A 24,362-nucleotide genomic window follows, 5' to 3' on the forward strand; every position below is an offset into this window, starting at 1 on the left:
GATAGATAGATAGATAGATAGATAGATGGGTGTGTGGGTGGGTGGGTGCGTGGGTGGGTGGGTGGGTGGGTGGGTGGGTGGGTGGGTGGATGGATGGATGGATGGATGGATGGATGGATAGATAGATAGATAGATAGATAGATAGATAGATAGATAGATAGATAGATAGATAGATAGATAGATAGATAGATAGATAGATAGATAGATAGATAGATAGATAGATAGATAGATAGATAGATAAAATTGGATAAATAAATTAGGATAGATAAGTAGATAGACAGATAGATAGATAGATAGATAGATAGATAGATAGATAGATAGATAGATAGATAGATAGATAGATAGATAGATAGATACATAGATACATAGATACATAGGTAAAATAGGATAGAATAAATAGAATAGATAGATAAAATAGAATGGAGATAGAGATAGAATGGTATAGATTAGAATAGATAGAATAGAATAGGATGGATAGAATTGAAAGATGGAATAGAATAGGATAGATAGAATACAATAGGATAGAATAGAATGGAATAGAATAGGAAAGATAGAATAGAATAGGAGAGATAGAATAATGTAGATAGAATAAAATGGACAGAGCAGAATTGGTATAATAGGATATAATAGAATAGAATAGAATATATGGAATAGAGTAGATGGAATAAAGTAGATGAAATAGAATAGATGGAATAGAATAAATGGAATAGAGTAGATGGAATAGAATAAATGGAAGAGAATAGATAGAATATAAGAGATAGATGGATAGAATAGAATTGATAGAATAGATTAGATAGATAGAATAGATAAATTAGAACAGAATAAATAGAATAAAATAGATATAATAGAATAGATAGAATAGAATAGAGAGATAGATTAGAATAGATAGACTGAATAGAATATATTGAATAGAATATTTAGATAGATAGATAGATAGATAGATAGATAGATAGATAGATAGATAGATAGATAGATAGATAGATAGATGGATGGGTGGGTGGGTGGGTGGGTGGGTGGGTGGGTGGGTGGGTGGGTGGGTGGGTGGGTGGATGGATGGATGGATGGATAGGTAGGTAGGTAGGTAGGTAGGTAGGTAGGTAGGTAGGTAGATAGATAGATAGATAGATAGATAGATAGATAGATAGATAGATAGATAGATAGATAGATAGATAGATAGATAGATAGATAGATAGATAGATAGATAGATAGATAGATAGATAGATAGATAGATAAAATTGGATAAATAAATTAGGATAGATAAGTAGATAGATAGATAGATAGATAGATAGATAGATAGATAGATAGATAGATAGATAGATAGATAGATAGATAGATAGATAGATAGATAGATAGATAGATAGATAGATAGATAGATAGATAGATAGATAGATAGATAGAAAAATAGAATAGAATAGAATAGATAGATAAAATAGAATAGAGATAGAGATAGAATGTTATAGATTAGAATAGATAGAATAGAATAGGATGGATAGAATTGAAAGATGGAATAGAATAGGATAGATAAAATACAATAGGATAGAATATAATGGAATAGAATAGGAAAGATAGAATAGAATAGGAGAGATAAAATAATGTAGATAGAATAAAATGGACAGAGCAGAATAGGTATAATAGGAATAATAGAATAGAATAGAATATATGGAATAGAGTAGATAGAATAAAGTAGATGAAATAGAATAGATGGAATAGAATAAATGGAATAGAGTAGATGGAATAGAATAAATGGAAGAGAATAGAGAGAATATACGAGATAGATGGGTAGAATAGAATTGATAGAATAGATTAGATAGATAGAATAGATAAATTAGAACAGAATAAATAGAATAAAATAGATATAATAGAATAGATGGAATAGAATAGAGAGATAGATTAGAATAGATAGACTGAATAGAATATATTGAATAGAATATTTAGATAGATAGATAGATAGATAGATAGATAGATAGATAGATAGATAGATAGATAGATAGATAGATAGATAGATAGATAGATAGATAGATAGATAGATAGATAGATAGATAGATAGATAGATAGATAGATAGATAGATAGATAGATAGATAGATAGATAGATAGATAGATAGATAGATAGATAGATAGATAGATAGATAGATAGATAGATGGGTGTGTGGGTGGGTGGGTGCGTGGGTGGGTGGGTGGGTGGGTGGGTGGGTGGATGGATGGATGGATGGATGGATGGATGGATGGATAGATAGATAGATAGATAGATAGATAGATAGATAGATAGATAGATAGATAGATAGATAGATAGATAGATAGATAGATAGATAGATAGATAGATAGATAGATAGATAGATAGATAGATAGATAGATAGATAAAATTGGATAAATAAATTAGGATAGATAAGTAGATAGATAGATAGACAGATAGATAGATAGATAGATAGATAGATAGATAGATAGATAGATAGATAGATAGATAGATAGATAGATAGATAGATAGATAGATAGATAGATAGATAGATAGATAGATAGATAGATAGATAGATAGATAGATAGATAGATAGATAGATAGATAGATAGATAGATAGATAGATAGATAGATAGATAGATAGATAGATAGATAGATAGATAGATAGATAGATACATAGATACATAGGTAAAATAGGATAGAATAGATAGAATAGATAGATAAAATAGAATGGAGATAGAGATAGAATGGTATAGATTAGAATAGATAGAATAGAATAGGATGGATAGAATTGAAAGATGGAATAGAATAGGATAGATAGAATACAATAGGATAGAATAGAATGGAATAGAATAGGAAAGATAGAATATAATAGGAGAGATAGAATAATGTAGATAGAATAAAATGGACAGAGCAGAATTGGTATAATAGGATATAATAGAATAGAATAGAATATATGGAATAGAGTAAATGGAATAAAGTAGATGAAATAGAATAGATGGAATAGAATAAATGGAATAGAGTAGATGGAATAGAATAAATGGAAGAGAATAGATAGAATATAAGAGATAGATGGATAGAATAGAATTGATAGAATAGATTAGATAGATAGAATAGATAAATTAGAACAGAATAAATAGAATAAAATGGATATAATAGAATAGATAGAATAGAATAGAGAGATAGATTAGAATAGATAGACTGAATAGAATATATTGAATAGAATATTTAGATAGATAGATAGATAGATAGATAGATAGATAGATAGATAGATAGATAGATAGATAGATGGGTGGGTGGGTGGGTGGGTGGGTGGGTGGGTGGGTGGGTGGGTGGGTGGGTGGGTGGATGGATGGATGGATGGATGGATAGATAGATAGATAGATAGATAGATAGATAGATAGATAGATAGATAGATAGATAGATAGATAGATAGATAGATAGATAGATAGATAGATAGATAGATAGATAGATAGATAGATAGATAGATAGATAGATAGATAGAATTGGATAAATAAATTAGGATAGATAGATAGATAGATAGATAGATAGATAGATAGATAGATAGATAGATAGATAGATAGATAGATAGATAGATAGATAGATAGATAGATAGATAGATAGATAGATAGATAGATAGATAGATAGATAGATAGATAGATAGATAGATAGATAGATAGATAGATAGATAGATAGATAGATAGATAGATAGATAGATAGATAGATAGATAGATAGATAGATAGATAGATAGATAGATAGATAGAATAGAATAGAATAGATAAAATAGAATAGAGATAGAGATAAAATGGGTTGAGTAGAATAGATAGAATAGAATAGATTGGTAGAAGGAATGATGGAATAGAATAGGATAGATAGAATACAATAGGATAGAATTGATTGGAATAGAATAGGAAGATAGAATAGAATAGGAGAGATAATAATAATGTAGATGTGATTGAATAATTGGGACTGTGCTGAAGTGAGTAGATGTGGTGTGTAGTGATTGTAGTGTTGATGTGGTAGTGTGTATGAGAGTTTTGGAGTGGTAGTTAGTGAGGAAGTGTTGATATGGTTGTGTGGTGTGGTTGTGATGTATGATGGAAGTGTGTGATGTGATGAGTGAGTGAGGAGAGAGAAAGGGTGTGTAGTGTGAGTGTGTGTAGTGAGTTTGGTGATCTGTAGTATTTGATTGTTTAGTAGTGTTGAGTTGAGTGGGTAGTGTAGTGTGTGTGTGTGGTGTTGTGTGACGTGTGTGTGGTAGAGTGAGGGTGATGTGTGAGTGAGAGTGTGTGTGAGTGTGTGTGAGTGTGTGTGAGTGTGTGTGTGTGTGATGAGTGTGTGTGTGAGTGTGTGTGTGAGTGATGTGTGTGTGTGTGTTGACGCGAGAGGGGCCGCACGCACCGAGGGGGGGGGGGGTGTGTGTGGAGTGCGTGAGTGCTGTGAGTGAGTGAGTGAGTGAGTGAGTGAGTGAGTGAGTGAGTGCGTGAGTGCGTGAGTGCGTGAGTGAGTGAGTGATGGATGGATGGATGGATGGATGGATGGATGGATGGATGGATGGATGGATGGATGGATGGATGGATAGATGGATAGATAGATAGATAGATAGATAGATAGATAGATAGATAGATAGATAGATAGATAGATAGATAGATAGATAGATAGATAGATAGATAGATAGATAGATAGATAGATAGATAGATAGATAGATAGATAGATAGCACAAAGTATAGCAAAATACAGTAGAAAAAGATCGACAAATAAAGCGAGATTTGAGCAAAAAATAGAGCGAAAGTGTAGAGGTATATACATCGAAATTAGACCAGAAATTGGAGGATAAAATTAAGCAGAAAATACAGCGAAAACACAGTAGAAATAGATACAGAATAGAAAATATAGAAAGAAAATAGAGCAGAATATAGAGAAAGTAGAGCTGAAAATAAAGGTGAATATAGAGGAAAATAGAGAAAAAAGAGCGAAAATACATAAGAGAGTAGAGAAAAACACCACAGGAAAATATATAGTGGAAATAGAGAAGAAAATAGCAAAAAAAAAACAGAGCGAAAATACAGAAATTACGAAAAATATGGCAAAAATAGAGAAGTAAATGTAGTGGATAATAGAAGGAAATTAGAGCAGAAATTAGAAAAAATGGAGAAAAATAAAGCAGAAAATGGAGCGAAGTAGAGATGAAATTTTAGCATAAATAGTTGAGAAAATTCACAGCTAATGGAGAGAAAATAGAGCGAAAGAGATAAAAAGGGCATAGCATAGGGAGAATCTACAGCAAAAATAGAGGAGAAACTACAGCAGAAAATTGAGCAGAACAGAGTGGAAATAGAGCGAAAATAATACTAAGTTGGAGCAGAAATTGAAAATAGAACAGAGAATACAGAAAATAGAGACGATACAACTGAAAGTATAGACAAAATCGAGCTGAAGTTATAGGGAACATGGAACAAAAGTATAGCTCAAAATAGAGCGAAAGTGGAGGGGAAATAGACCGAAAATACAGCAGAAAATAGAGGGAATTCGAGAGAAAATATACTACAAAATAGTCAAAATAGTGCAGAAAATATAAACTACACCGAGAATAAAGCAGAAAATAGTGCAAGAAATACCACAGAAATGCAGAATATATAGAGAATGTAGAGGAAAATAGAGCAGTATGTAAGACGAAAATAGAGCAGAATATAAACCGAAAATACCGAAGAAAATAGGGAGAAAATATATTAAAAAAATAAGTACCTGGAGTAACTTGCGAGTGACTTGGGAGGCTATCGTGAGTAACTCAGCAGTGATTTGCAAGTGACTCGGTACCGAATCTGGAGTAATTCGGGATTTACCCAAGAGTGAATCAGGAGTTAGCTAAGAGTGAATCGGTTGTGACTCGAGACAAAATCGGCAGTGTCTCAGAAGTTACTCGGAAGTGACACGGAACCGAATCTGGAGTTGCTCGTGAGAATCGGGAGTGACTCAGAAGTGAATCTTCAGCGAACCGGGTGTGGCTCTGGAGTGATTCGGGAAATTGAGCAAAAGTAAATATAGGGCATATAAAGCAGAAAATAGAGAGAATAGAGAAGAAAGTAGAGAAAAATAGAGCAGAATATAGAGTGAAATTGAGCACAAAACAGAGCTAAAGTAGAGGGGAAAATAGAGCGGAAATAGTGAAGAAAATACAGCGATAATACGGTGGATAATATACTAGAAATGGAAATAAACTAGAGCGGAAAAGGGCGGAAAATCGAGACAAAGTACAGCGAGAGAAGATGAAAAAGAGTAGACAATAGAGTCAAAGTGAAGAAACATAGAGACAAAATAAGGCAGAAAATAGAGCTAAAATATATTTACAGTGTAACAGAAAAGTGAGCATAAAATAGAGAAACAATATGACAAAATAGACAACAGAGCGAAAATGGACAAAAATATAACGGAGAATAGAGGGGAAAATATAGCAGCATATAGAGAGAAATTAGAGCAGAAAATAGAGCAGGAAATTGATCGCAAATAGAAGAGAAAATAGAGCATAAAATATGGGTGAATAGAGAAGAAAGTACAACGAAACTATTCCAGAAAATAGAGAAAAATAGAAGGAAAATATAGCAGAAAATGGAACAGAAAATAGAAGAAAAATAAAGCGAAAATTCAGTATGAAAAGAGCGACAATAGATGAGAAAATAGAGCAGGAAATAGTTAAATTAGATCAAAAATAGAGCAAAAAGTAGAGCGAAAATAGAGGAGAAAATAGAGAGGAATTAGAGCAGATAACAGGTAGAAAAAGGAGCGAATTAGTGCAGAAAATAGAGCGAAAATACATTTTAAAATGGAGCAGAAAGTAGAACGAAAATAGTGAGAAAATACAGAGGAAAGAGGAGGAAATAAAACGAAAATAGAGTAGATGAGTATAGAGAAAACAAAGCAGAAATTAGAGCCAAGATAGGGTACCAAATTCAACGAACATGGAGCATAAATAAGAGCAAAATTCAATACAAAAAATAAAGCGAGAATTGAGCGAAAGATAGAGGCAAAATATAGAAGAAAATAAATCGAAATTGGAACAGAAAATTGAGAATTAAATTAAGCAGAAAATACAAAGGAAACAGTAGAAAATAGATACAAAATAGAGAATATAGAAGGAAAATAGAGCAGAATATAGAGAAAGTACAGCTGAAAATAAAGCAAAATATAGAGGGAAAACATGGAGAAAATAGAACAAAGATAGAGCAGAAATAAATTGAAAATAGAACAGAAAATGCAGAAAATAGAGAATATACAACATAATGTATAGGAAACATATAACTGAAAAATAGGGAAAACAGAACGAAGGTAGGGCACAAAATAGAGCAAAAGTAGAGCGGGAAATAGACAAAAAATAGAGGGACAATAGAGGAATAGGAGAGAAAATATAAAGTATACCGAGAATAGAGAAGAAAATAGTGTAGAAAACACCACAGAAAATAGAGCGAAAAGGAGCAGAAATAGAGCAGAAAATATAGAGAAAGTAGAAGTGAAAATAGAGCAGAATGTAGGGCGAAAATAGAGCACAATGTAGACCGAAAATACTGGAGAAAATAGAGAAAAAATATAGGAAATTAGGGCGAGAATATAGCGAAAACAGATTAGAAAATGAAGGGAAATTAGAAGAGAAAATAGGGAGAAAATAAAAAATAGCAAGTAGAGCAAAATAGAGCAGAAAATAGAGAACATAGAGAGCAAATACAGTGGAAATAGAGAGACTATGCGGCAGAAAATAGAAAGAAAATTCAGGATAGATTGAGAAATGAGTAGAAAATACAGGAGTATATAGAGAATATAGAGTACCAAATAGAAAAATAGAGCGAAAGTGGAGGTGGAATTGGAGAGAAAATAGAGCGAAATTAGAGAGAAAGAAGTGCACAAAATAGAGAAGAAAGCATAGCAGAAGAAAGAGAAAATAGAGTGAAAATAAAGAATAAGGCAGAGAGGAAATAGACAGAAAATAGGGCGATAATTCTGGAAAAAATAGAGCGGAAATGAAGAAGGAAGTAAAACGAAAATTGAGAAGAGGTAGAGCAGAACAGACTCAAAATAAATAATAATATAGATAAAATAGATCAAAATGGTATAGATAGGGGATAAAAATACAGCCAAATGAAGCACAAAATAGAGAAAAAATATAGCAGAAAATAGAGAGAAATAGAGCGACAATATAGCATAAAATAGACGAAAATAGAGCAAAGAGCCATAGGCAAGTAGAGTAGAAAGTAGAGCGAAAATAGAGAAAAAATAGGTGAAATAGAAAGAAAATAAAGCGAAAATACAGCAGAAAATAGAGCTGGAAATAAATAGAAATTAGAGCAAATAATATAGTAGTAAATAGAGGACATGTAGAACAGAAAATAGACAAAAATAAAACAGAAAATAGAGAGAAAATTGATTACACTGCAGACCTAACCCAGAGCGAAAAACAGAGTGGAAATAGAGAAGAGAATACAGCGATAATACAGTGGAAAATAGAGCAAAAATGAAAGAAAAAACTAGAGTGGAAAAGGGCAGAAAATCGACAAAAATTGCAGCGAGAGAAGAGACAAGAGTCACAATGGAGCAAAATAGAGCTCAAATAGATTTACAATACAGAGAAAACTGAGCATAAAATAGAGCGAAAATGAGAAAATATAAAACAGAGCGAAAATAGACAAAAAATATAGTGGATATAGAGAGAAAATACAGCCTAAAATGAAGGGATATTATAGGAGAAAATAGGGACAAAATAAAATCAAAATACACCTGCAACTAGAGCTTGAATAGAGAACAACATAGAGCGGAAAATATAGCGATAATAGTGAGAAAAGAGAGAAGAAATCTTGGAGAAAATAAAGGAGTAAAATAAAACGAAAAAGTAGAAAATGGAGAATAATATTGAGAAAGTATAGCTGGAAATATAAGGGAAAAAGAGAGAGAATATAGAAGGCAAATAAAGCGAAAATAGAGGAGAAATTAGACTGAAAATTGAGACAAAATAGAGCGAAATTACAGAGAAAATGGAGCGAAAATACAGCAGAAATTGTGAACAAAGTGGAAGATAAAATAGAGCAGAAAAAAGCAGAAATTAGAGCGGATATATAGCTCTAAATAAGAGAAAATATAACGAAGAATAGAGCGAAAATATAGCAGAATATGGAGGGAAATTAGAACACAAAATAGAGCGAAACTAGAGCAGAAAATTGACCGCAAATAGAGGATAAAGTAGAGCAGATGTAGGTGAATAGAGAGAGAAAATATAGAGCAAAAGGAAAGGAAAATACAGCGAACTCTTGCACACAATAGGAGAATACAGAAGGAAAATATATCAGAAAATAGAACAGAAAGGAGAGCGAAAATGTAGCGAAAATGGAGGGAAAATTGAGCGAAAATTCAGCGAAAATAAAGCAGAATATGGAGCGAAAATGTATCAGAAAACAGAGCGAAAATCTGGGGAAAATAGTGCGATAATTCATTTCAGAATAGAGTGAAAATAGTGTAGAAAATAAGCAAAATGCGGAGCGAAAATACAGCAGAAAATTCAGCGATATAGAGCGAAAATAGAGGATAAAATAGAGCAGAACATAGAGCGAAAATAGAGCAGGATATCCAACTTAAAATAGAGCAGAAAATAGAGCGAAATTAGAGCAGAAAATACATCAGAAAATAAAGCAGAAAACAGAGAGGAAATAGAGCATAGCGAGATAAAGAAGAAAATAAAGCATAAAATAGAACATAATAGAGCGAAAATTAAACAGAAAATAAAGCGAAAATACATCAGATATTAGAACGAAAATAGAGCAGCAAATAAATTGAAAATCAGCAGAAAACAGACAAAAGAGAGCAGAAAATAGAAAAAATATAGAGCGAATATAATCGGAAAATACAGGGCAAATGGAGGAGACAATAGAAGAGAAAAAAATGAAGGGAAAATAGAGGAGAAAATATGGAGAAAATAAAGCTAAAGCGGAGTAGAAATTAGAGGGAAAATGGGAAAGAAAAGAAAGCACCAATTAGAGCGAAAATAGAAAGGAAATAGTGCAGGAAGCGAATATAGAGGAGAAAATACAGCGAAAATAATTATCATAGAACATAATATATTGCGAAAATATTGGGAAAATAGTGTATGTATGTATTTACAGTGCAAGTGGGCAAGCACCCGATGGCACTGGTACACACAATATAAACGATACACAACAAAATTACAATTATACAATATACAATGCAATTAGATAACACAATATAATTGCATAGAAGTGCATAAAATACAGGTGAAAATAGAAAAAAAGTGAAGAAAGTAGAGAATATAGAGCTAAAATAGAAGAGAAAATAAAAGAGAAATTAGTGCTGAAAATAGAGCGAAAATAGAGTAGAAAATAGACAACAAATAGAGGACAAAATAGAGCAGGAAATAGATCGAAAATAGAGGGCAAATGAAGAAGAAATTACAGCAGAAATATTGCAGATCATAGGAATAAAATAGAGGAAAAATGTAGCAGAAAGTAGAGCAAAAAAGTAGAGCAGAAAATACAGCGAAAATGAAGGCAAAATAGAGTAGAAAATAGGGCGAAAATAGAGTAAAAATAAAGCAGAAAACGAAGCAAAAATAGACCAGAGAATTCTGCTTTAATAGAGCGAAAATAGAAGAGAAAATAGAGCAGAAGATAGAGCAGAAAAAACAATGAAAAATAGAGCAGAATATAGAGCGAAATAAGAGCAGAAAGTACAAAAAAATAAAGCAGAAAAAATGGCGGAAATAGAGCAGAAAATAGAAAGTACAGCGAAAATAGAGGGAAAAATTGAGTAGAAAATAGAGCGAAAAAATAGAGCAGAAAATACAGCGAAAATGAAGGGAAAATAGATAAGAAAGTAGGGCGAAAATAGCTTCCAAGCCGAAACTAGTCAACTAGTCTATAACTTAATTCTAATTAACACATGAATGTTATATATTGTATTCAAGTCTTATTATTAATTAGTATTATTGTTATTTTCACAATTTTTACGCCCCCTCATAAACCGAGACCCCCGGCGGGTTCGTCCATGCGTTAAAACAGCTCTGAAAGTACTACATACAGAGTTTTCAAATGCCATTGCTTATGCCACGGAGTTGAATTAGAATTTTATGCACTGTACCTTTGGAAGATAGTTTGGCAGGGATCAGGTACAGCTTTGGTACCAAATTCCGTAACAACAATCCTCTTTGCGGCAATGTTGCGTTGATACGTCTGCGTGTGAAGAAAGCGTGATTGGTATGTCACGTGATGACCACGAATTGCAAATCTGTAATGAGAGAAATATAATTATCGAAATAGCTTATGGATCATATCTATTTCATGTTTGAGTTCATGATCTGAAGAGCGTTACTTCAACTTTGGTGAGCAGAAAAATTAGGATACGAAAGAAGGTGTGAAAAAAGGATAATTAAGAAGGGAAGTATATGAAAGTAGAGAAGAAAAGGAAATAAAAGTATTAAATAAGAAATAGAAGGAAAAATAAATTAAAGAAAGGAGGGAAGAAAGGTATATTAATTTCAATTTCATCTAATTCATGATTAGGGGCATGAATAAGATTAGAAATTAATTTATTATCATTTATTCCTCTAATATTAACCAACAGAAATGTATATACAACAGAAGCCTCAATAAAGTACTGAAGGAATTAAATCAGGAAAGAAAGAAAGAAAGAAAGAAAGAAAGAAAGAAAGAAAGAAAGAAAGAAAGCAAGGAAGAAACGAAGGAAAACCTGAGCTTTTAAACATTTACAGTATGTTTGTTGGGCATATTATTCATTTATTAATTTTTTATTTATTTATGCGTTTATTTCATTTACTTATTTATTTATTTACTTATTTGTTTATTTATTTACGTGTTTATCCATTTATTTATTCATTTATTTAACAATTTATTTATTTATTTATCCATTTATCCATCTATTTATTTACTTATTTACCCATTTATTTATTTATTTATTTACTTATTTACCCATTTATTTATCTATTTATTTATTTATCCATTTATTTACTTATTTAGCCATTGATGTATTTACTTATTTAGCCATTGATGTATTTAGTTATTTAGCCATTGATCTATCTATCTGTCTGTCTGTCTGTCTGTCTATCTGTCTATCTATCTATCTGTCTGTCTGTCTGTCTGTCTATCTACCTACCTATCTATCTATCTATCTATCTGTCTGTCTGTCTGTCTGTCTGTCTGTCTGTCTGTCTGTCTGTCTGTCTGTCTGTCTGTCTGTCTGTCTGCCTGCCTGCCTGCCTGCCTGCCTGCCTGCCTGCCTGCCTGCCTGCCTGCCTACCTACCTACCTACCTACCTACCTACCTACCTACCTACCTACCTATCTATCTATCTATCTATCTACCTATCTATCTATCTATCTATCTATCTATCTATCTATTTATTCTGGTCGGGTAAGGCAATTTTTTATTGATTTGACATATTGAAAAAGTAAAAGTGGAACTTTGCGATCATGGTTTTTACATTCAATTGAAGCCAACTTTATTTTGCATAAAGGCATATTTCGAGAGTTTTCCCGTTTAAATGCATATGTATTTTTATTTTGCATATTTAAATGCGTAATGGCCTTGTCTCTACCAGATTAAATAAATAACTATTGAATACTACTAATATTATATTAACATTCATTTCTTGTTTTTCCCGATTCATTATATAATTTAAAAATTTATCTCTGATGAAAATAAGAATAATTTCCAAGAAATATAAAAATTATGTGAGAAACAAAAGCAATAATTAGTTAATTGCTATTGAGGACATGAAATTCCTGCGACGACGATGAATACTTCTCCCTGGTGTAAGTTGGTTCGTTTTCCACTTTATCTCTGTGTGTTATCGAGCGCCTTCCTCATTAACTACTGGCAAAAGTCTTTTATTTCACGACAATGCTCTTTTAGTCCACCCGCTACAATAGCAGTCCGAAATTTGACCTTCTTTTAGTCTTTATTTTTCCGTGTAAGTTTAATGTTTCAGGAGACAGGATGAAAATACGCCTCGCCTACACGTCATTCAGACTTTTACTCTGATTTCTTACAACCAAAAATGAATGTATTTAGACCTCTACAACACTGAAGTCCCGTATTCTTGAGGTCATGAAATTGCTGCAACGACAATGCTGCTAGTGCGCTCTGATTTCATAGAAACAAAACAATATATTTAAACACCTGTGACAATGAAGTAAAATGAAGTGTAAATTTTCATTTGAAGAAGTTTTACTGCACAACCAAGCGAAAAACCAGTGCATGAACGATCTGCTTATAAGTTTAGCCGCCGACTTGCTGAAAGAAATTTAGTCATAATAACTGAGATGACTGACAGTGAAGTCGAAACTAGTCAACTAAATTAATTTGCCTCCTTGTTTTCATTTTAACATTATAAAGTTGTTATTGTAACTAAATCCTTAAGTATTACTTTAAATTACTTTCATTTATATCATATTATTAAATCAAATAAACCCCTTAAGCAGTGGCGGTAAGAGCACGTGAACACCTTGTTTCCACTAATGCACGACTAGTTTTATTATTCCACTTTTACCGTATTGGCGTAGTGGGGATGTATAATATCAGGATCGAGTATTTTAAACTTCCCGCATCTTGCATAAACTTCTTATGTAAACTTGGCAACATCCGTTCACGTACAAGCCGTGCTCTTTTCAAGAAAGTTACAGAAATTTCACGCATACGCGGGAGAAAATTGTCTTTCGCTGGCCGCTTATGACTCGTCAAGAGCACAAAGCATTAAGTGAACAGTAAATCTATCCTACAGATGTCAGGTGCATCGATGCCTATCGTTTACGTGCTATATCTCGAGGAGAAAATTGAATAAGTCTGTATTTTAGCCTGCAGATGTCAGCATCTCACTCTCGGGACGTTTACTTCATGTGGATGTGTGTACAGTGCTGCTACGAGAGTGTAGTTTGTGAATTACTATACTTCAGTGTTATAGTTTGGCTTTCAAAGACGTGCTGGCTGAATGTGATGGTATGAATTTAAATATCTGTATGGTGGTGTACATTATTTAAGAATAATATTTACTGGCATGTATTTATAGTAATCAATCTATGCGAATGGGATTACAGTACTGGTATAGGCTAAAGTGTATCAGTGTGTTGTGAATCAAAATACAGTATATTACTGAACACACGCTTTTGTAAATTGTTTTATGTATTAATTTTTAACAAAAGTAAACAATGAACTCTGTTCAAGTAATTTTGTAGAGTAAAGAACTGAGTAAACTGGCTTTCCAGGAAAAATTGTAAATAAAAAGACTAGGTTTCATTATTATTATTATTATTATTATTATTATTATTATTATTATTATTATTATTATTATATGTTGTTTTGAATTTATATACGGATTTTTCGACAGTGAAACATTGGAATCTTGACATTTCATATTAGGCTAAAAACGTACGATTTCAAATTCTCTTCGATTTTGGAACACAAAATTGTGAACACACATAATATTTTATCACGAGCCGCCACTGCCCTTAAGTGCGTTTTTATTGCATATATTTCAATTCTTAGCTCATATTTCAACAGCTTTTACTACATACAGTAGATGCATGCACATTTTTTTAGTGCATAAATTTCCATGGTCTAGACTCATGTTACTTTGAATACATATCATTTCCCTCAGTGTTTATTTCAAATAGCCACAAAGATGAATTAAATATATAAATTCCAGAACTTCAATTTGTATATTACTGATATCTTCGCTTACACAGACAATAAATATTTTCAGAATTGGTTCTAGACTTTAAGGACAAATTTCGAGAATGATGAGCGAGACTCGAAGCGCACGAGAATGACGAGATGAGACTCGAAAGACAAATGCAACGAACACAGCGAGCGAGAGCGACAGTTAGTTCTGTTCAACTCTAGTACGTACATTATTTTCATCTTTCCACGCTCACATGTGTACAGCTGCTTATGCACTGTCCTGTCCTCTCTACATCCGCGGGAGTGGAAAGATAAAATGTATGCACTATATACACACAAACCACGATCAACCGGAAATGGAACCACAATTCCGATCTGTTGACTGAGCCGTAACGTGTTAATTAATATCATAAATGATCTATTCTTCTTCGTTGTTTCACCAACTTCATAAATATATGGTGCTTCAAAAAATGTTAAGGGTACGTGAACATCACAAGTATTATCAGAATATGCAGACTCTAAATTTCTAAAATTTTATAAGAAAATGAACTCACAATTGGACAAAAATTACAAGGTATCATAAGATTTATCGGAACTTAAATATCTGATTAAAGTATAAAAAAGGTTACTAATAATGTTTTTGAAACTACTTTCACCAAAGTATGAAAAAAAAAAATTTGCAGTTACATCATTCGGTAACTATAACATTGTTATGGTCTCTCTGACACCTTTAATATTTTTCCTGCATGTAATAAACACTTATTTCTGAAAAGTATACTACTCTCATTGACATGTAGAGTTGTTTATTTTAATACAATTAATTTTTTATTTGTCCTATATAAAATATGTTGAAATTTACTTAACGTTTTGTGACCTAATTTTTCTATTTTCAAAGAAATAGGCGTTATTGTAGTCCACCCTTTGCATAAATTCATGTTAAATCAGTGTACAAAATTTGAGAATTCTATCTCTAATGGTTGTGGAGTTATGAAATAATATATGTGAAAATTTTCAAATTTCAGAAAATTTAATTTAAAGTAAAAAGTGAATTCTAAAAATATTATTAGTAACCTTCTTTATACTCTTATCAGATATTTAAGTTCTAATAAGTCTTGCTGTGTTACCTTGTAATTTTTGTCCAATTATGAGTTCGTTTCCTTATAAAATTTTAGAAATTTAGAGCCGGCATTTTCTGATAATATTTGTGGTCGTTCACATACATATACCCTTAAGGGAAATTTGTACATGTATTATTGCATATCATTTTTGTATAAATTTACTTCAGAATATTAAAATGCCAAAGACATTGAATTGGAGCAACGAAGAAATGTTGTTGCATGAGTGGAAATCTTCCAGTCACCACTGTGGTCGGTAGAAGATATGAAGCACATTTCAACTGTAACCCTCCTTCAAGGTTGAAAACTTACAACATTTTTAACAGTTTTATCAGAACTATTTCTGTCGCTAATGATTATTTAAAAGGGAATAGGGCTATACCACGAACAGGCTGTTCCATTGGCAGCATTGCAGTTACAAAAGAAGCGTTCTTGAGCAATCCTACGAAATCATATTTGATATTCCACGAGCAACTATGTGGAGAATCTTAAATAAGGATTTGGATATGCGACCATATCATTTGTAGATCGAGGAGCAACTAATCAAATCGTAATAATGTTCCTTGAAATAAATTTGTGAGAAGAAAATGTAAACTGAAATTTGCCGGACAAAACACAATGACTCGCAATTTCTGATTATTAGAATGGTTTCTCAATGGGAGAATATACATTTTGAAGCAATTTGAATGCCGACAGATGGAGAATCTGCAAAATAGTATAAAATAGAAAATCATACTCTTTTTTTTTTTCCTCCGATGGACAATTTACATTTTGATTACTTGCTCCTAGAAGTTATCTTTAGAAGACAAAACCTTGAAGGAAGGTCGCAGTTGAAAATGCGCTACGTATCTTTTTTGTACCACTGTAGAAGTTTGAAAGACTTTCATCCATGTAGCAACCTTTCTTCGTTGCTTCAAATTCAATCTCGTTATTTCAACCAGCATCCTGTATTTGTGCAATAAAATGAATATGTTAATAAGCTGCAATATGATGTTGGTAGTTTATTTTGGATCATAAAAGAATAAAATTGCATGCATGTGGAGACAACATATTGCAAAAGCTCATATTTATGCCATTGAATATTGATATTAAATTTTTCTTACCTGTGTAACAAAGCAGATCCGTCAAACAGATGCCCAAATGTCATATCTCCAACTTTAAGACTGCCAGGTCCGTTGCGTAAAAGTGTTCCTTTTAACCATTTCGGAATTGAACCTAGAAAAAAAATGTGTTATGAAGATGACACTATACCCTCTCATAACTTGTTTTGCACGTTTTCCAAGATCCAATCCTTTATATTCATGTTCATTCTTTAATATCTTACGGTTACACTTACAAGATAGTAATAACCCAAATAATAAGACTATGCGAATTATGACGCAAAACAAAGATGTGAATGGACGCTTCTTGTCATAAATAAAGTGGTACCGTACAAATTACCGATAGCAAAGGAACACCTTCTTATGACGCTCGGCATTAGCTTTCTCCACAAAAACAAAAGAGATAGGAGGATGTAACTGGCGAAATTAGGACGCATATGTTCTCTATGTTCGCCACTTATGTGCCTTTGTAAATTCAAATATTATTTTAATATCATCAGAGTACAGATATAATATATTTTAATACAATTAAATGGTCATAGTAGGAATTAAACAAAGTTTTATCATTAATAAATTATTACAGATTTGATAATTTAGTACTCCTTTACTTATAAAATATCTAAAATATCACTCATTTAAATACTAAAGTTAAAATGTAACCAGTTATTTAAATTGCCAACTGCTTAAGACGATCTCAGAGAAGTAACAGCGAATGATCGTAAGTTGGTCATGTAGGAAGCTGCAGTGGCGAATTTAAGAAGAGTTCCAACATTTAATAATAATGTCCTAGAGTAGGACATAACTATAGTAAATGTAATTATGAAAATACAGCCAGAAAGTAACATAAAATAGGCTTTAAAATTATATATCACACTTTGTAAATGTATTACTTATTCCGTTGAATAAAACGGATACTTCCGGGGAAAATCTCACACCAGCAACAGAATATGGCGACTACCTCATAGCAAGAGATACTGGTAATGCACCTTGCGTATTCAACTAAGTTCTAAAGCGTCATGCATCAAGTTACTGCTGCCAACTTTTGGCCAAATATCGTATCAACGAAAATGACGAGTGGCGAACTTTGGAGACCTGGCGAGCTAGAGATACCTACCTTTTATTATATTGGAGCATGTATGTATATGTTCCGCAATATAGTATTATAGTGCAGGTTTTAGGAATACTTGGAAAGTTCATTACAGAGTCATTATTATATTATTACGCACTATTTTAAACAATTATTGTTCAGTGACACTGATGAACAATACATAATAATTGAAGGGTTCAGAGCCATAGTGGGCCAAGCGCCATTTATTAAAAACGGATAAAGCAAGGGTTAAAATTAAGTGAATACCATAGTTTAATGAAGATTGACATATCATTTAGTTTTAATGTGTATACTTTATATTAGTGACTATATGTTTCCATTGAATTATGGTAATAACTTCATTTTAACCCTTGTTTTCTACGGTTTTAGTAAATGGCGCTTGGCCCATTACGGCTCTGAACCCTTCAATTATTCACATTATATTCATTTTCCTGTTGAGAGGGACTTAAGGGTGGGCTTAAATAAATTTTGGGTTGGTTCCACCCCACCAAAGCCTTCCTGTTGGCGCCGCCCCTGGTACTATAATGTTGAAGACTTACCTGTAACTTCGCCTTGTAGTGGCTCCACAACTTCTTCGGAACATGAACGTAGCCAAATTGATGTGTCACAGCAAGGATATAGATCTTCTCCCGCTTCCAGTTTCTTGAGGAGGTCCGCGTCAGGTCCGGAGGAAATGCTGCTGATTCCTTTGAAATCATACTTAAGTTCCTTATCTGAAAAGAAACAAATTATATACGGCTTTGGTGATTACTGAACATCATTATATCGTTCAACTTATTTATACAGAGTGTTTCTAAAATGCTTTAACAAACTTTTGGAGCTAGTTCTACACACAAAAAGAATGAAAAGATTTCATATACACATAGTATGTCAGCAAACGAAGCATTTCAGAGCTAGAGCCCTTTCGTTATCCTACAGACTAGATATTCGAAATGCGGTCCTTCCATCTGAATACAGGTCTGGGCACGATGCTCCATAGACTGCCATACACGATCCAATATCCCAGACGTTCGGGGAATGGTTGCACACGCTGTTGCAAAGTTTCCATATCATCCACTTCGTAAACTAAACATTTGAAATGTTCCCATAAAAAGAAGTCTGAAGGATTAAGATCCGGCGAGCGAGGAAGCTATATAATAGGCCCACCACTACCTACCCACTGTCCAGGAAAACATTATCAAGATGGCGGAGAACATTCCCTTGGAAATGAGCCAGCGCCCAGACATGAATAAACCACATTTTCTCCCTTATGTGCAAGGATACATCTTCAGAGTTCCGGTAGTACATTTACAAGAAAATCAAAGTAAGTGTATCCTTTTAGTTTGTTTAGTAAAACATAAGGTACTTTTGAATCATTATATCGTTCAACTTCTTTATACAGAGTTAGGTTAGGTTAGGTTAGCTTCGAACGCTTGAGATGTTGGATCGTGTATGACAGTCAATGCAGCATAGTAATCAGGCCTGTATTCAGATGGAAGGATTGCATTTCGAACATCTACTCTGAGAGGTACTACATAAGGAAAGGGCTCTAGCTTTGAAATGCTTCGATTGCGGACATAGGATGTGTATATGGAAACTTTTAATTATTTTTGTATGTGGAACCATCTCTCAAAGTTTGTTGGAGCATTTTAGAGACACAAAGTATATAATTTGTGTAATGTGTAATTTTATTCCACATTTGGAAAGTGTCAAAGGAAATAACCATTACATAAAAAAGCGAAAAGAAGCATGTATATAGAAACAAAAAATAAAAATAATAGAGCGGAGAGGAAAGAGAAGTGAAGAAGGAAAGAAAAGAAAAACAAATAAACAAAGAAAAAAAAAAGAAAGAAAATACATTAATAGAATATTTTTCTGAAGGCTCCCGTGGTGGTTTCGTTGGTCCTACGTACTCGTACAATGTGGAGAACCAGGGACGTAGTTTTGAGAATACTTATCCCTAGATCAATATTGTTTCTACCACAACTAACGACTTTGATCTGTCTGGCCTGTTTGGTACGCGGTATGTATTTGATTTCTCTCCTGTCTCTCACATCTGAAGGATCTTCTCCTATCCACCACCTGGGGACGTGCCCTTTTCAGTATTTGACACAATATATAGGTAGAATGGAGAAGATTAACAGACTAAACATTTTTAGACTCTACAGGGCACCCAACATAGTAGCAAAATTCAAAGCTAAAATGTTAAAGTGGAACAGGGTATGTAGTAAGACCCCCAGAAGGAAACAAAATTGAGAGAGTATTGGAAGAACTACCACATGACACGCAGGTCACTGAGACACTTTACAAAAAAAAAAGTTGTGAAGACGTTAAAAACTGCGATTAGAAGAAGAACTGTACATATAGAGTACAATAATATTTCATTGTTAAGCGAAAATATAACAGTATAGAAGATATTTAAGATGGTACAGTAGAACTGAAATTATCCGAACTCCAAATATCCGGATCACGTTTCAGGACAGTTTGAAATTGTTCATTCAAAGAAAGTTGCATAATTTTAGTAGGCTATACTGTACTACCATACATAAGTAAAGTTCTGTTCTGTATGGAACATGAAGAGTTCTTATAATTTTAATCCATTTAAAATTATATTTTGTTTAAATGTGTGTAACTTTGTTCATTATAAACTATAGGCCTAGTCATTTTGCACTTTTAATACACGCAGTAGCTTAGTACTATCGTTTCTAGACTCTTTTCATTTCCAACCCAATTATCCGAATTTCTGCATATCCGGATCATACTATTCCCTATTAGTCCGGATAATTGGAGTTCTACTGTATACGAATCTCGATAATGACGTTGTTTCAAGGAGCATAATTACGCACCTGTGCTATCCATTTGTCGCTGATATAATTTGTTCCTTTCGGGATCATTTTTGTCATCTTTAGCAAAGATTATTTGTTTGCGAGAATCTGTTGTTTTCCCTGGAACAGGTGTCCTACGTCCACTTGCATTGTTTTCACTAACGGGTGTGAAGCATTCTTTTTCTGAGTTCATGATTTCCTATTACTTGTATACTACAGTTCTCAATGCTCTACGCCTGTAGTTTTACTTGTCTTGTCTCTTACCATTTCACTCGCTTGCCTCGATTATCTATTTTCAAAGTATGATTAAAAACTCGAAATGATTTATAAATTAAGATAATAAGTGAAACAATAAAAATAATATATTAATTATATATTATTAATTACCGCATGTGTTATACTGTATAACAAGTCTTCGGACTGGTGACTGAACAAACACATATACATGTAAGTTATGAGTCTAGAGACGAGAATTTCATGCAAATGCTGTATTTCCGGTTCCAAATATGTGTACTTTTTCCGTGCAAGTTTGCATGTTTTGGCCTTTTTGGGGTTAAAAACATGCATAATACATATTTAAGCAATTTTTAGCATAATCATGCATATAATATACGTTAATTATATTGAGTTTAAATGCATGTTTTAATGCTTTTGATGTATACCCCAGTTACTCGATTTTTATGACCCTCATTTTAGTTTCAAGAATCAGGAATGAAAAAGGAAAAGGGGGGGGGGGGAAAGAACTAGGTAACAGAAAAAGGTTAATTCAAGTTTGCTCCCATAACTTCTTCCGATGTAGAGGGGTCATTCTCTGCCTACAAAAACATATTGACTGACAAGAGCGGGAACCTTAGTTGTTAACTGTGCAAAAAAGAAAAATCAAGTGAAATAAGAAATTTGGAACAAAAATAAAAACGCATGTTTTAATGTATTTTTCGCTTGATCGTGCATGTTTCATAGTTTGATAGTGCATAAATGCAAGCATATTTTGGGATTTTATAGTGCATGAAATTCTCGTCTCTAGTTATGACTTATTCGATCACTTTACATTTTTGATATTATTTTATATGACAAAAATCCAGAGTTATAACTTATAGCTTCACACTACTTCTTTACCCTTTTATATATGAACAGAAATAAAGAGAGAAAATTGATACGATCACTTTGTAATTATTTTATCATTGACTGCAATACAAATCCAGAATTAGGCTTGTAACTCACACGATTACATAATATTTTTATCATTTTATATACTAACAGAAATCCAGACTTATTTTATCATTTAATATAGAAAACATCTAGAATTATAACTTATGTGATCATATAACAGCGCTGTATTGTTTTATATAATATACATACAGAGTTATGACTTACAGAATTGCTTTAAATATTTATTTTGTATATATGAAGGGTTCAAAACCATAGTGGGCCAAGCGCCATTTACTAAAACCGTAGAAAACAAGGGTTAGAATGAAATTATCACCATAATTCAATGGAAGCATATAGCAAGTAATATAAAGTATACACATTCAAACTAAATGATATGTCAATATTCATTAAACTATGGTATTCATTTAACTTTAACCCTTGCTTTCTCCGTTTTTAATAAATGACTCTTGGCCCACTATGGCTCTGAACCCTTCATATAAATATTAACAGAAATCCAGAGTTATGTAATTTATACTAACAGTATTTTATATACTAAAATTTTCAGAGTTATAATTCATACGATTATTTTATAATAAATTATCTATAAATTTTTAATTATAACATATACGACCATTTAACATTTTAATACTACATGACACATAAATTCCGAGTCATAATTTATACGATCACTTTATAATTGTCTTTAACAGAAATTTAGAATATTATAACCTATACGTTCACTTAACATTTTCTTTATTAGTTCATAATATAACATAAATCCAGATCTAATAATTGATATGATCGCATTATAATAAAATAATCCTTATCATTTTGTAAAATATGATTTCATAATTTATTCGATCACTTAAAAAGTTTCGTTACTTTATATCGTAACACGAAACCAGAGTTACAATGAAGGGTTCAGAATCATAGTGAGCCAAACGCCATTTACTAAAACCGGAGAAGACATGGGTTAAAATTAAGTTATTACCATAATTCAATTGAAACATATAGCAAGTAATATGAAGTATACACAATAAAACTAAATGATATGTCAATCTTCATTAAACTATGGTATTCACTTAACTTTAACCCTTGTTTTCTTCGCTTTTAAAAAATGGCGCTTGGCCCACAATGACTCTGAACCCTTCAATTTATAGGATCAGTTTATATTAATAGAAATGCAAACTGATACAATGATTTCATGTGTTTTATAATTTTACGTGTCATAAATCTCATAAATACAGAGTCAATAATTTCTTTTAAACGATCACTTTATAATTATTTTTATTATTCTACATGAGAGAATTTAGTGTTATAACTTATACTGCACGATATTTTGTTACCTTCTACAAATACAATGTCAATCCAAAGTTACAATTTTATTTTATATTATATACAAAGTGCACCATAAGTAATGTCATTAATTTCAGGGTGTTATTCTTTCAGATATGTCAAACAAAAAAGTTTCATACAATTCTGCTCGTTTTTACTTCCTTTCCGAGATAAAAATTGTTTCATATGAAACATTTCATAGAGTGTTTTGGGAAGCCATTGATTTATTTCCCAATATTTTCAGTCAATTTAAAAGGGCAGTGTATTATGATAATAAGTGATTGAAAGAATTTTAGTTGTGTCCTTTAAATATGCAGAAATTTGATCCGAGCAATTTTAACATTTTAAAATTCTTTTTCAGAACGAAAAGTTAGGGCCTACACTTGTTTGGATCAAATTACTGCACATTTATCGTAAAGAACAAAACTAAAATTATTTCAATCATTCATTATCATAATGCAGTGTTCTCTTAAACTGACTGAGCGTTTTGGGAATTAAATCAATGACTTTTCCAAAACACGTTATGAAAAAATGCTTCATATAAAACAATTTTTATCTCGAAAAGGAATCACACACGAGAAAAATTGTATTAATTTTTTTTTTGCTTGAAATATCTCAAAGAATAACCCCCTGAAATTTATGACATTACTTACGTTTCACCCTGTATACACACACACACACATACACATTGAAATCACAATTCACTTTGTAATACCGCACTGGTTCCTATCATTAGTGTCTTATGTCAGTGTAAGTATTGCATTTTTTCCCTATACGAAACAAACTTATCCGAACGTCACTTATTACACGTATAGTACAATTTCAACTGATTATTTTTCACCCCCTTTTCTTTCCGATTTACTACCTCATTCTGCCAAACTGACGTCACAAAATACATCACGAAAGGAAACCTTACCTTCGCAGACATTGAAAATGTGGAGTGGAAGGGGAGCACAAAATCTTGTTAGTTTTTACTTCTCATGTTATTCTACTGCCAACAGGTCATTCCTGAAGCTACCTAGTTTTGTAGTATAGGAGTTCATTGCCAAAGTACAGGACATATTACGGATTCCATAAAACAAATTTGTGATGTTTTATTTTAATCATTTCAAAAG

General features: G+C 32.4%; 1 protein-coding gene across 5 annotated transcripts in view; it reads right to left on the bottom strand.

Moving 5' to 3' along the window:
* LOC138715208 (carotenoid isomerooxygenase-like) overlaps positions 1–24,362 on the bottom strand; it is a 185,093-nt gene that overhangs the window by 146,200 nt on the left and 14,531 nt on the right. Inside the window, exons 1-5 of one of the 5 annotated variants that reach the window (XM_069847862.1) lie at positions 23,953–24,109; positions 20,785–21,052; positions 18,499–18,672; positions 16,855–16,966; positions 11,083–11,229 (exon numbers count right to left, since the gene is read on the bottom strand). In XM_069847862.1, the coding sequence (XP_069703963.1) occupies positions 11,083–11,229; positions 16,855–16,966; positions 18,499–18,672; positions 20,785–20,956 (605 nt within the window). In that variant the 5' untranslated portion in view covers positions 20,957–21,052; positions 23,953–24,109. Of the gene's footprint in view, positions 1–11,082; positions 11,230–16,854; positions 16,967–18,498; positions 18,673–20,784; positions 24,110–24,362 lie in introns of those variants that run through there. The other 4 variants (XM_069847861.1, XM_069847859.1, XM_069847864.1 and 1 more) reach the window with 4 other exon arrangements.

Source organism: Periplaneta americana, chromosome 15, assembly GCF_040183065.1.
Source record: "Periplaneta americana isolate PAMFEO1 chromosome 15, P.americana_PAMFEO1_priV1, whole genome shotgun sequence".
Classification (NCBI taxonomy): Eukaryota; Metazoa; Arthropoda; class Insecta; order Blattodea; family Blattidae; genus Periplaneta; species Periplaneta americana.